This window comes from Atractosteus spatula, chromosome 4 (assembly GCF_055471065.1).
Source record: "Atractosteus spatula isolate fAtrSpa1 chromosome 4, fAtrSpa1.hap1, whole genome shotgun sequence".
Taxonomy (NCBI): Eukaryota; Metazoa; Chordata; class Actinopteri; order Semionotiformes; family Lepisosteidae; genus Atractosteus; species Atractosteus spatula.
In genome coordinates, this window is record NC_142709.1 from 72,459,021 (window position 1) to 72,471,275 (window position 12,255).

The 12,255-nt window shown below is 48.0% G+C and overlaps 1 protein-coding gene across 6 annotated transcripts in view; it reads right to left on the reverse strand.

The window, feature by feature from the left end:
• Window positions 1-2,275: 2,275 nt before the first annotated feature.
• The window catches only part of usp13 (ubiquitin specific peptidase 13), a 33,510-nt gene continuing 23,530 nt past the window's right edge, over window positions 2,276-12,255 (reverse strand). For 3 of the 6 annotated variants that reach the window (XM_088913572.1, XM_088913573.1, XM_088913571.1), the window contains exons 19-22: window positions 10,037-10,197; window positions 8,312-8,477; window positions 6,760-6,844; window positions 2,276-6,283 (exon numbers count right to left, since the gene is read on the reverse strand). In XM_088913572.1, the coding sequence (XP_088769698.1) occupies window positions 6,187-6,283; window positions 6,760-6,844; window positions 8,312-8,477; window positions 10,037-10,197 (509 nt within the window). In that variant the 3' untranslated portion in view covers window positions 2,276-6,186. The remainder of the gene's footprint in view (window positions 6,284-6,759; window positions 6,845-8,311; window positions 8,478-10,036; window positions 10,198-12,255) is intronic. The other 3 variants (XM_088913575.1, XM_088913576.1, XM_088913574.1) reach the window with 1 other exon arrangement.

The following is a 12,255-nucleotide window of genomic DNA, read 5'->3' on the forward strand; positions in this document are numbered from 1 at the left end:
CCAGCACTGCCTCAACAGGCTTCAGCTGCAGATCATTACAGGTGGGGAACCAGAATTTACGTGCACTAGAAAAGTAACTTTATACTCCCACTGAAATACAGAAAGCATTAGATCTGTTGCTGAGATAAAGGAATTCTCCGACACTCCTCTGACAGGCACCTGATTACTTCCAAGCTCACTGTTATTTCTAATCAAGAAAGACAGCTTTCACAATAAGCCTTTGATCCATTTGAAGAGGCCAGGAATTTCATTTTAGAGGCATTGTGAAGCTCTGATTTCAGGTCATTACTGCTGTGTACCACCAGGTTGGACCTGGGCAGTTAATCACACCGCTTATGAAAATCTAGGCTCCAGCAGCTTTGGCTGGGCTGCAACACAGTACAGGCAGTCTGTGGCCTTCAATGCATCTCTTAAAGCACAGAAGGTTAAATCTGGCAGCTGGTGAAATGCTCCTTCATACCAATCACAGAACAGGGCCTCGGAGAGAGGTAGCGCTCAGGTCTCTCCATCAAACTGCTCTTCCCGCTGTTGTCGAAAAATGTTCAGAGGAGGAGAAGGCATGTTAATCATCAGCAGGAAGTGGGTACCAGTATCTGCCATCACTGGTGTATCCCTGACTCGTGCTGGGTGACAGTCTGGTGCCCGGCCTTTGGACACAGGTCCACTCCCTCTGCTGGGCCGGCAGGCTGTAAGAATCCTTTGATGTCCACGGCACCCGTCTTCGTCCTGAAGGATCCCGAAGCGCTTCACACACGGAAAGGATATCTCTTCCTGGGAGCCCACTGGGGTGACCTGAAGCAGCCATCCTGCACCAGGCAGCCAGATGAGGCACACTTGACCAGGAGAGTTCAGCAGGAAAGACCAAGCCGGTCAAGCTGAGAGTGGACTTTAGCCAGGTCACTAGGGTTTGCTTCCCAGGCTGTCCATAGCCAGCAGCCATCTCACCCTGCAGCTCACAGCTGGCAGCCCACTGGAGCCCAGCAGGGTGAGCCTGGCCAGTACCTGGATGGGAGACTCCTGGGAAAGCTGCTGGAAGAGGTGTTAGAGGGGCCAGAAGGGGGCGCTCACCCTGTGGTCTGTGTGGGTGACACTATACTGTAAAAAGGTGCCATCCTTTGGATGAGACGTAAAACCAAGGTCTCTCCTCTCTCGTAAAACCTGACTCTCTGTGGGCACTTCTTGAAAAAAGTAGGGGTGTTACCCCAGTGTCCTGGCCAAATTTCCCCCCTGACCTTTAACAATCATGGCCTCCTAATGATCCTCATCTCTGAACTGGCTTCATCACTCTGTTCTCCTCCCCACTGAGAGCTGGTGTGTGGGGAGAGGACTGGTGCATCATCCAGGTGGGGGTACACACTGATGGTGGAGGGGATCCCCATTACCTGTAAAGGGCTTTAAGTGGAGTGTGCAGAAAAGCGCTATATAAGTGTAAGAAATTATCCATATGATGGCTTCTACAGCACAGTGGCCCCAAGTCCCACACTGGGGCGTTGGTTTGGAAATTCCATCCCGGAGACCAGAGCGCCACCTACTGGTCCACCAGCACTACTTACAGCAACAACTGGATTTCCATGAATGTCTCCCAACCCTGTACTGATCTGGCCAAGCCCTGTTCAGCTTCCAAGACCAGGCTAAGAGGTACATTGGTGACAGAGTGAAGTCCCACACTGAATAAGGTCCGACACACGGAAGAGAATACGCACAGGAGGACGTGACTTAATAGAAAAAAAGCCAGTAACACTTTTTAACATGCAAAAGGCTAGCTCATCAATAGCATGTGGGATAATAGTGTTTCTGAATAATACCACAGGGGCGAGCAACACCACAATGACCATTCCGATTACCGATGGACAGAATCTTATCAAACACACAACTGACAAAAAGGTCAAAACTGACCAAACAAATTCACCAAATAATGACAAAAATAAAAAAAAAATCAACAAGTTTTGAATTTATTGAACCATCCTAATGTTAAGAGTGAGCAGCACCAGTGTAGTGAGTAGTTGGTTGTGCCTTAAAGTTATCCGCCAAGTGTTTCTTCGATCATCGCTGGTGAAACAGAGCAGAAGGACTACAGCCAGCCAGCGCCTCCACAGCTGATTCGACCAGAGAGCTCACTCTGCAAGAGCGAGACACTCGTCCCACTGAAATTAAACCACACCAACAAGAAAGCAGGGTGTCTTTGACAAGGACTACATGTGGAGAATCCAGTGCAGACAAACCAGGACTGGCACGATCTTGTTTGCAAAAAGAATAATCCAATAAAAACAGGTGAAAACTTTCCTTCACCAAATTTATGAAAAAAAAATAAAATTGTACAATTGTAATGACCAAGTGTCAATGTTCAGTGCGTGTGCAGATAATACATAAACAATTAAAACCGTGTGGTAACGCAGAGATAAACTGTACGTTTCCCAGCTCTTACAGGTCACACAGAGAGACAGTCAGGGTGGCAGAATGACATTGTCATCCTACACAACACCTTCGGGTTTCCACTCCAGCCCCTCTGGATAAACTCAGGCCTTAACTGAGCTATCAAGCTGCTTAACTGGAATATTGGCAGGCTTTTTCTCTACTCGGCACTTTGGGATTTTATTTTTAAAGGCAAATCTGACATGTTCAAGAGGTGAAAACAGCCAAACAGTTCAGATTCATCCCGTTATTGGGCCAGTTAGGGGTTCAGAGACCGAGTGAAAGCAAACCCAGCAGGTGTGTGTCTCCACGGCCAGGACTGGAAACTCCTGGCCTACAGTATCCCCCAGAACATCGCCAGCACCACAAGCAGCGGCAGACTACAAGACTATAGACTAGAGCTTATAGCTTACAGCATACAGAACAACAGCCGGGAAACAGAGGAGCAAAGAACAAGTGGGCAGAGGACAGAGAGCTTAGAGGGAACTGAAACAGACGACAGGACTTGCATAGTAACCTTGAAGATTTCCAGTTGGGCTGCACAGACTTTGCATCACAAAGGGAGAACTGGCAGCTACAGACGTTATTGATCTGGCGTTGACAGCGAGATTAGTACAAAACTCCCTAAAAACACATCATATCGTCACATGCACAGACTGGCTGTTCGCTTTACAGGAAAAATAAAAATAAATCACAAGGGAGCAGCTGACAAAAGGGACAGCGAAAGTGCAGTGAAAATCTCTGCACAAGTCACGTCCGAGTTCATGGTGTACCAAAAACAGAGGTTTATTTCATCCATACTACAGACTCACCACTTGAAAACTATGCCCTTGGAACACAGAAGCAGCTGGTACCATTTACACTGTGCCTACAGCACTACTGTTCACTAGAACAACATGCGTTCTTTAAATATTGCACCTATACTCAGCAAACATTCTCTGTGCAGTACCACATTCAAGGAAGGCGGAGAGTTATTTTTCTGTACTTCAGCATCATCTATGACTACAAACATTACACAACATTAACTAAAATACATTTTTGATATGGCTAAATTGAATCCTTCAGAGATGCACATAACTTTGGTGAAATGAGGAAGACGACCCTTGAAATTTCACAAGAGAGGGACCGATTAGCTATGGGTCGTGCTATGATTTTCTTGGGAAACTTCGCAACAGCTCAGCTGGAGCTCAGCACCACAGGGAACACATTCAGACTTCAAAACACTGAACTGAGACTTTTAAATGTGATAAAAGTACATTCTTTACCATTTATAGGGCACTTTATGGAGCACAGTTGTAATAAACCAGTCCATTTCAGTTTATTCAGTTGGTTATGGTAGTGGGAATGGTGGGGAGACTAGAATTTTGAGAAAAAAAAAAACACAGCTCTGTGAAAAAAAATCGAAATATTTACAAGAAACAGACTGTGCTTGTTCTTCAGCTAAGGAGGGGATATAGATGGCTCCCCTCCACACCTCCATATTTCTGTAAAGAGCTGTTCTAGTTACTCTCGGGGTAGCTGGTTCCCCCAGAGACACCCCACTGCCGCTGTGCTGAAGGCATGCTGTCCGTTCTCACTCCAGGAACGGGTCTAACTCTGGAGTGCACGGCCTGGTTTTTCAGAACCACAAGTGCAACGTGCGCACAAACCAGAGGTGTTCTGAAACACCTGGGAGGTGTATGTCATGAGCACAAAGCCGCCAGGCACAGCCTAGAGGCTGGCAGCCCCTGATATGTTTGGAGACCCGTCTGCGTGAGTTCGGAGTCCTTTGGAGATCCATTTGTGCTCAAAACGGAGATTAACCAGATATAGTTCAGTACCTCAAACAGAAAACCCAAGTTCTCCAACCTAAAAACTGAATAGTGAGAGACGATCCCGGTTGCGCAGTCATGTCATGTCAAGGACCTGTAAAATGGTGGAAAAAATCCACAGAATCATTGATTAGTGTGTAAAGATATGACTCTTGAGGGAGGAGCAGGCCTGGATAATTGCACAATTAAACACAGTGCATCGTACTCTGTCCACTACAGCGGTCAGCTGTAGATTCTACTCAACGTTTTTTTTTTAACCAGATCACAACGCGTCATTTTCACTGCTAGTTTTACTTTCCCAGACAGCTACGATCCCCAAGCTGCGGTTTCCCTCGGACTGTACCAAAAATTATTGCTCCGAGCAACAGAAAGCACCACAGTGTTTTACCTCAGCTGGCAAAATCACAACTGCCAACATTTTGGTTGAGATCACCGACACCTACGGTTTTGGCACAATTAATTGAAACGTCACCTACTTTCCACAACAAAACTAACGAACAGATGGGTCAAGGTAATTCTGGCGGTTTTCTTCGTACAAAGCAGTCTAGGTTGTTCTATGATTAAAGTGCTTTACAATAAAACTTTGTTTAAATTATACTGCATCAAAGACAAGATGGTTTCAGTTTCTTTGACAAAAGAAACCCAGGCACTAATGAGGCCTTCTGAAGAATCCTTCTGCAGCTGTTCTCAGCAGGCAACTACAGTGACGACTGTGGACACTCGTGTGTCTGGAGTGACAGGGAGATCGCAGAGGAAGAGCTAAGGTCACTTCATACACTGGGAAGGAATTCATTAACTCAACACCGTCAAACGCACACCTGCGGCACATAACAGAGCTGCTCAAGTGAAAGACAGCCACGAGCAGCAGCCCCTCTGGCAGAGCCGTGGGGAGAGGGACAGACTGAAATGGCCACAGCTCCCGTTTCCTAGAAGCCAGACAGCCCGACCCTCTCTCTCCCAAGAAGCTTTTTAAGCTGCTTCGAGGTTCCGCTCAGATGCGCTGCCCTTTCCTTCATCCCATCATTCTGGGGTTTTTTTTTAAGAATACATGAAAAGGCAGGAACAGGTGGAGAGTGGATCTCTACATCTGTAATGATTAATTTACATTAATAACGCAAAAACTTCATCAGGCTTCTTCATTAGGCATATCTATTAACCAGCCACCACAACCAGATGTGGCACCTACACACGGCTCCACAGAGGTCCTCCCAGTTTCAGGATCTGACCTTTGAAAGAACAATATCTGCTTAGTGCTTGACCCCCTTGCAGTTGCCAAGGCAACACCCCCAATGGGATTTGAACTCACGGCCCCCAGGTAACGAAGCCAGATCCTTAAATAACCGGCCACACTGCCTTCCCTCTCACATCTGCAGCTCTACACTACCGTGCTCCTGATGCTGGTGGGGGCAGAGCCAGGGGTTTTAGAACTGACTGGCTCCCTGGACAGGTCTTTAAACTGCAAAGGTGCTGCAAGTCTGGGACACACTGTATCCTCCGAGATCAGGCTGTTTTTCACTTGCGCCAGTCTGAAAACGCAAGAGCTAAGGACTCTGTGGACGTTCTGTTCCGGGACATTCAGGAAAATAAAAAGTCTCCTAGAAAATTAAGGCTTTTTAAAATGTTATGCCAACAACAACAAGAAAGTCATGAAAAAAAAGCCAAAAAAACTTCTGATATACAAGGCATAGCACAGCTGCTTTTGGTAACTAAATTGCACGCGTCTTCTTTCACATCTACCCTTGACAAACACGCGGAAATTCACGTTGAACATCTCACGAACACACAGAAAAGATTTCCCTCTTGTACTGGGCCTGAGCGCAACATGGCGGCCATCTCCCAGCGCTCTCCCTCTCCGACCCACGGCTCTCGCCCTGGTGTCCAGGCTACTCCTCCAGCGTGGACAGGTCTCGATTTCCGCCGGCTGGAGCACCACGGCTCTGAGGCTGGCTGCCAGGGCTCAGGCCTAGCTGCTGGCCATCCGCTGGTAAAAGTAGATGTAGCCCAAGTCCTTAGGAGGCCTTTCGGAAAGACTCACTTTGTGGTCATTGTAGATCACCCATCTAGAGAGGACAGACAGGACGCTGGAGTCACGGCCTGCAGCAGGAGGCACTGCCCTGCCACACACGCATGGCTGCAGCTATGCAACAGCTGGTACAACGAAAGGAAAAAGGCATAAGGCTTGCTGTTTGACCTCAAAAGACCATCACAACCGGAGGCACTGCGTTCTCATTCTACCCAGCCTGTCTCGCCATCGCCAAGCCAAACTGCTCTCCGAGAGACCCCATGCACTAGACAGAGGGTGTGGAGTAGTGGGGGGGGGGGTCCTCATTTTCAAGACATCGGACTCGAGAAACACAAACCCACACCACACCTCCGGGGGCCTCGGCCCACCGAACCGCCCGCCCTTGGACAGCGTGACAGACCCGGGGCGCAGGGTGTGCCCAGCGGGCCAGGAGGTTTATTAGCACAGACGACCAGACATCTAACTGTGCGGGCCACCCAGGTAGAGAGAACACATCCCATCAGCATCACTCACCTGCCCTCCTTTTTAATGTGGCAAACATAATGGCCGCACATCGTGGATGTTCCCATGTGGCTGATAAAGGCAAAGAGCTCGTAGCCTGCAACACAAGAACAGGAGACCAGCTCTGAGGTCCACAGCAGCTCGAGGGAACTCAACAGTCATGACGCACTTAGTACTCTTTGCTGGGGTGCCATTCCCCTAAAAATAAAATATGCCTTTCTCTCAGGGAATGGTCAAAAAAAGCAATTACATTTCAGAGGAGACAAACGACAAGAGTGCACCCTCATTTAAATCGAAGAGAAAAGGCCTAGTGTGCGTTTTATCGCCATCATCTTCTGCGTTTACTGATGGATAGAGGGTCTCCTGAAGATTCTTCCCTGAAATTCCAACTTCTTCCTGCAAACTGCATTGATTTCATCTTGGAGGGGGTAGTCCTGTGCGTGGTGAATCGGTAGGCACGTGGTTTTTAAATATTTTAACACACTGTAACGCCACAGTCGAGAAAACAAACGACAAGAAAAGGGCAAGTTTCTGTTCTACTGCTTTTGTTGACCAAACAGTTCACATCTACTTTAATTTTCTGCCTGAAATTCTAACTGTAATGAATATGCAAGTTTCAATAGAGACGAAACCATGCAGATTATGTACAGTAGCTTATTTGTTTGCTAGTTGCTAATTAATCCAAGAGTCTCACTCGGCCCTACCAAGTAGGAACCAACAAGATGGCTGGGCTGTACTTCCACATCCCAGTGACTTTACACCCACTTGCTTGTAAAAAGAAGAGCCTCCTCTTTTCACTTTGACATCCTGTACTTCACTGTATTTTCCACTTGAGTCTCCGAGTTCCTGTTTCAGTGTTTCTAGTATTCAAAGTCCTCAAACTTGTATTTTTCATGTCCCCCAGTAGTCCTCTCGGTTCAGGACTAGACAGTTTCAGTTCTTACCAGACCAGCTCACTCCCTCAAGTCCCAGAATGCTTCAGGCTGCTCTTCTCTGGACAGATTCCAGAGCAGGTGACAAAAAAAACAAACTGTACAAAATACTCTAAATCGGCTCGTACTAGTACACTGTACAATATGAACAGAACATCCGTTGATTTAAGTTCTACATTTTTAACTAGCCTAACAGTTATTTAATTGCTTACCCACATTATCCTAAAGATGAATGTCATCAATGACCTTAAGCTGAATAAACCAGCTTTTTCAAGCTCAGTTTTTTCCATTTTGTATTTGTTTTTATTACCTGCACATCATACTCTTGACCTCATTAAGTGTCATCTGCCAGGAGTCTGGCCAGGTCTTTGGGAAGTTCTTTTGTCGCTGCTATAGTATTGGCTAATCAATAATGCAGTTAGCCAGGCATCTCCTGCAATCCTGACTGTGCTGAATGGACCAGTGTGTGTCTGAGTATTCAAGGGTGCTGGAGCAGAAGGGGAGGGAGTAGCTGCTCTGGTGTGTTAAGAAAGAGCCGAAGGTCTGGAGCTGGACCCCTGGGCCAGGGGGAGACTGTTCTGGCTTGAGGCAGCGCCTGTGTCCTGCCCAGCTCCAGAGAGGCGTGTACTCACGTCCAGGCCCGTCTCGGACCCGGGGGCCCGCGGGCTCTGCGCCGGAGGAGGCGGCGGCGGCAGTGCTATTGCCCTCCGCGTCCACGACGCCCAAGGCGGCCTCGCTCTCCTCCTCGCTCTCGGGGTGGGTGAAGATCCAGTCCAGCGCTCTCTCCAGGTTGTTGTTCTGGAACACATTTCCCAAACCAGTCACATGGGCCGGACGTGTGGCCTCAGACCCGCACACACGGCAGCAACACCTTCACTGTGTGTACATGAACACATTGCTTACAGCGCAAGCTTTCTTTTCACTCCCCGAGACTGTACAGGACCACCGGCCCCAGCAGTGATGGAACCTGGCTCAGCCCAGCTCAGTTTTCTGTACTTACACAGGTCTCGTGAAGCTGCAGACTCCCTCTCAGACACAGAGCTATTATCGGAACGACTACCAGTCTCCTGCAGCCTCACACCTCTTAATAACACGTTAGACAGAGCTTTTTACACAAATTGCAGGCAGAGACCTCAGAATACAGGGTGAACACATGCAAAATTTGACAATGGTGGTCGTACTGTGAAAATGTTTGCCAGAATGCTGCTTGACCAGGAAGCATAATGTTCCCAAATACTGTCTACACACCACTACAGCATCCTAGATACAAAATACGGTCTTACACTATCCTTCAGGGGTTTGTGTATTCCTGCTGTTTAACAGACGTGGTGCAGTGAGAGCAATAAGACTCGTGCCTCAGTGCACAGCACGTTTCTAGCCTGTGCCAAGAGGCACATGATTCACCAAACAGCACCCGCTGTTGCACAAGACTTTTTTCTTTTTCGTTCTTGAGTAAACCTTTCCAACGCCTTCGGGGGAGCTATACTCCAGATACGCTAGCGGTGTGATTGAGGCAGCTTGGGTTTACTGACTCACTTGAGCAGGCGCGTGGTCCAGGGTGGAACAGTGACCCAGTTGGAAATACATATACAATATGGCCTGTTGGCATTTGGACGAAGGTTTCACATTTCATGCACAGGAGGCAGACTCAGGTCTGATAAAGGAGCAGGACGGCACAGGAGCTGGAGGCTTTCAAAAGCAAAGCGTCTACTGTTTTTGTAGAAGAAACACCGACCTCAATATCCAACAATTGGAATGATAACTAACACCTCCTGCATCTTACAGATAAAATATGGAATGACCTTCTTTCCGGAAAAACTTCCCTACCTGCTGAATGACAAACCCCACTCTTTAGATTACTTGAACAACGAATATACCCAGGAACACTGATACATACATATGCATCGGTAGCAAATATGATGTTTACTTTTAACACACAAAATTGCATAGTATACATGAATATGTATTACTGTTAGCTCCTTGATTAGAAAGGCTTTAAAAAACAATATTGCTAATGTTTGCTTGTATTCTTAAAAACCAGCTATACTGATATTGTTAGCCCACTCACAGCATACCTGAAGCCTATAATACTAACAGTAAGGTGACTAATAATACCATTCTTTCAAATACATTAACAATAACCTGCTAGAAGCACAGAGCATGAATATCCCTGTGCACTTTTCTACTGTACTTACACTTCAGGTACACAAGAACTGCAGCTCATTTACAAAGGACAGGTCAGAACTGCAGCCTCCTCTCCTCGTGCAGAGAGTAGTGGGCGGGTTTTAGGTGGGCGCGCGGTGCCCTCTGTCCTCATGCCGGGCTCGAGGGAGGGCGGCACAGCGGGCGAGACGTACCGTGGCCCCCAGCGCCTGGACCGTCTGGCGCCGGGAGAAGCCCATGGAGGTCAGGATGGCGATGCTCTCCTCCGGGGGCTGGCTGTCCATCCCGGAGGTCAGGCCCGACCCCCCGGTCCCGGGGTCCCCGAACGAGGGCAGGGCCAAGGGCTCGGCGAAATCTGGAGGGGGCAGAGAGGAGGAAGGGCTGAGCCCGGTTAAACAGACGGCCCGCGGAGCGCGACGACCCGGGACCCTTCCGGAGCGCGGCTGCCAGACCTCTGCCTGATGGAGGGTGTCTCATATGGAGGATGGAGCACAGGGAGGTTATAAACAGACACACGTTTCTCACGACTACAATCAGGCCACACGCAGGTTATTTCATCAGCAGCATGGAAGATACGATAAGAGATCACTTTATTGGCCCTATACAATTTCTTGCATGAGGAATTTGTCTGTTCGCAGACCCCAGCTTGCTCTCCAGGAGAAACACAGACAGAGAGACGCTGGGGGTCACAGTGCAGGGTCAGCCATTTATACGGCGCCCCTGGAGAGCGTGAGGCTGGAGCTGCACGTGCGAGGCGGGCTGGCCCCCCGGGAACGAGCATGTCGAGCTCACAGCCTTGATCACGCCCCCCGTTACCCTGCTCCGCCCCCCCCAGCCGCTGGTCCTCGCTTTAACGCCCAGCCGAGGGCCTGCGGACGGCTGCGCCTCTGGGGCAGAAGGCTGCTACTGCTGCTCCTCTCCGCTTTCAGTCTAGTCTCACGCTGAGCACAAGCGTGTGAACACAAGTGCACCAGCACACAGGCCCACAGGGCTGGAGCACAAGCAACAAGCACTTGACCCTTCGCTGAAAAAAGGAATTAAAAAAGAACAAAATGTTCCTGAATCCTAGGAGTGAATCAGTGTCCCTATTTATCCCCCCCAAAAAAGCTACAATTACCTTTCTAGTCATATCTTTAACATTGTAACATCATAAAAAAAACTTCTTGAAAAAGATTTTAGTAAAACTACTAAGCTATATTGAACCCTATTTTAACGTCATCTTTAACCCTTTGTATACCAATGGTTTCTATCTTGTTGGGTTACATCGGAGCATGCGGACATATGAGGTCTCACAATCAAACAGGATTGCCTTTTTAATTCTGCATAACCACAGAACCTAAACTAATTTTGCGATCACTCTACACACTGACACATTCAGCCTACTGAAGACTTTTGGCAGAATGACCAGTTAGCTTTGCTTGCTATAGAAATAACCCAACACTGTATTAAAAGACAAAATAAAGCAAACATTAATTCCAGGCCCTGACCTCTGAACACAACATAAGCAGGAAACAGTAGAATTAACTGGTGTTTTGACAATGGGAAACTCATATGTCACAATGGCTTCAACAGAAACAGGGGAGAGGGGTAGGCTGGTTGACCTGTGCAGTGGACACTGTTTTACAGTGGGATTCTGCAATGCTCCTGTTACAGGCAGCTACCCCTCTCATACCTGATACTTTTGGAAATCTACCATGATGCTAAACCCAATGATAAGGACTGAGAGGCTATCTGGACGACTGTGACTTGTTTCACTGAATCTGGGAAAAAATGTGCTTGCCCTGTACTTCAGGCAGAGAGCACACACAGGACAGGAGAGGAGATCCTCCCAGGAAAGTATCTGGGCGCAGTGAGCCCTGTTTGTCAAAGGAGTGTGAATTCAGAACCGATAAGGACCAGGCACACCAGGGTGATCCTAAGCAGGCCCAGGCTGACGGGGGACCGATTCATGCACTATGAGCACATATTGACTGCTGGCGCACTTTACAAGGCCTGATCTCTGCAGGTGGCGTCTGCAGCTCTACACTGGGGAACAGACGAACGATGGACAGGATATGGAGTTCATGAATAGCAAAAAAAGATCAGATTTCAATGGAAAAAGCTACTTAATCAACTTCCAGCGCACAGTAGTCTTTTGGAAAAAAAATGCATGCAGTCTTGAGAACCTCAAAGCATAACAGTCATATTCAATCAATTCTATACGGTGCATGTACATTTATAATAAAGAAGTAAGTGTTTCGGTCCGGGGGTTTAGAATCTGTGCTAAAAGAGTCGCTATGAACTATGGGAAACTGTTCTCAGAGGACTAGAAGACACCTTCTACGTTTTGGTGACAGGGGTTTGCATTCTGGTGTGCCGAGGTGATTGGAGCTCACCGTCGGGTGTGGAAATGCCCACTTTCCAAATGTGCACT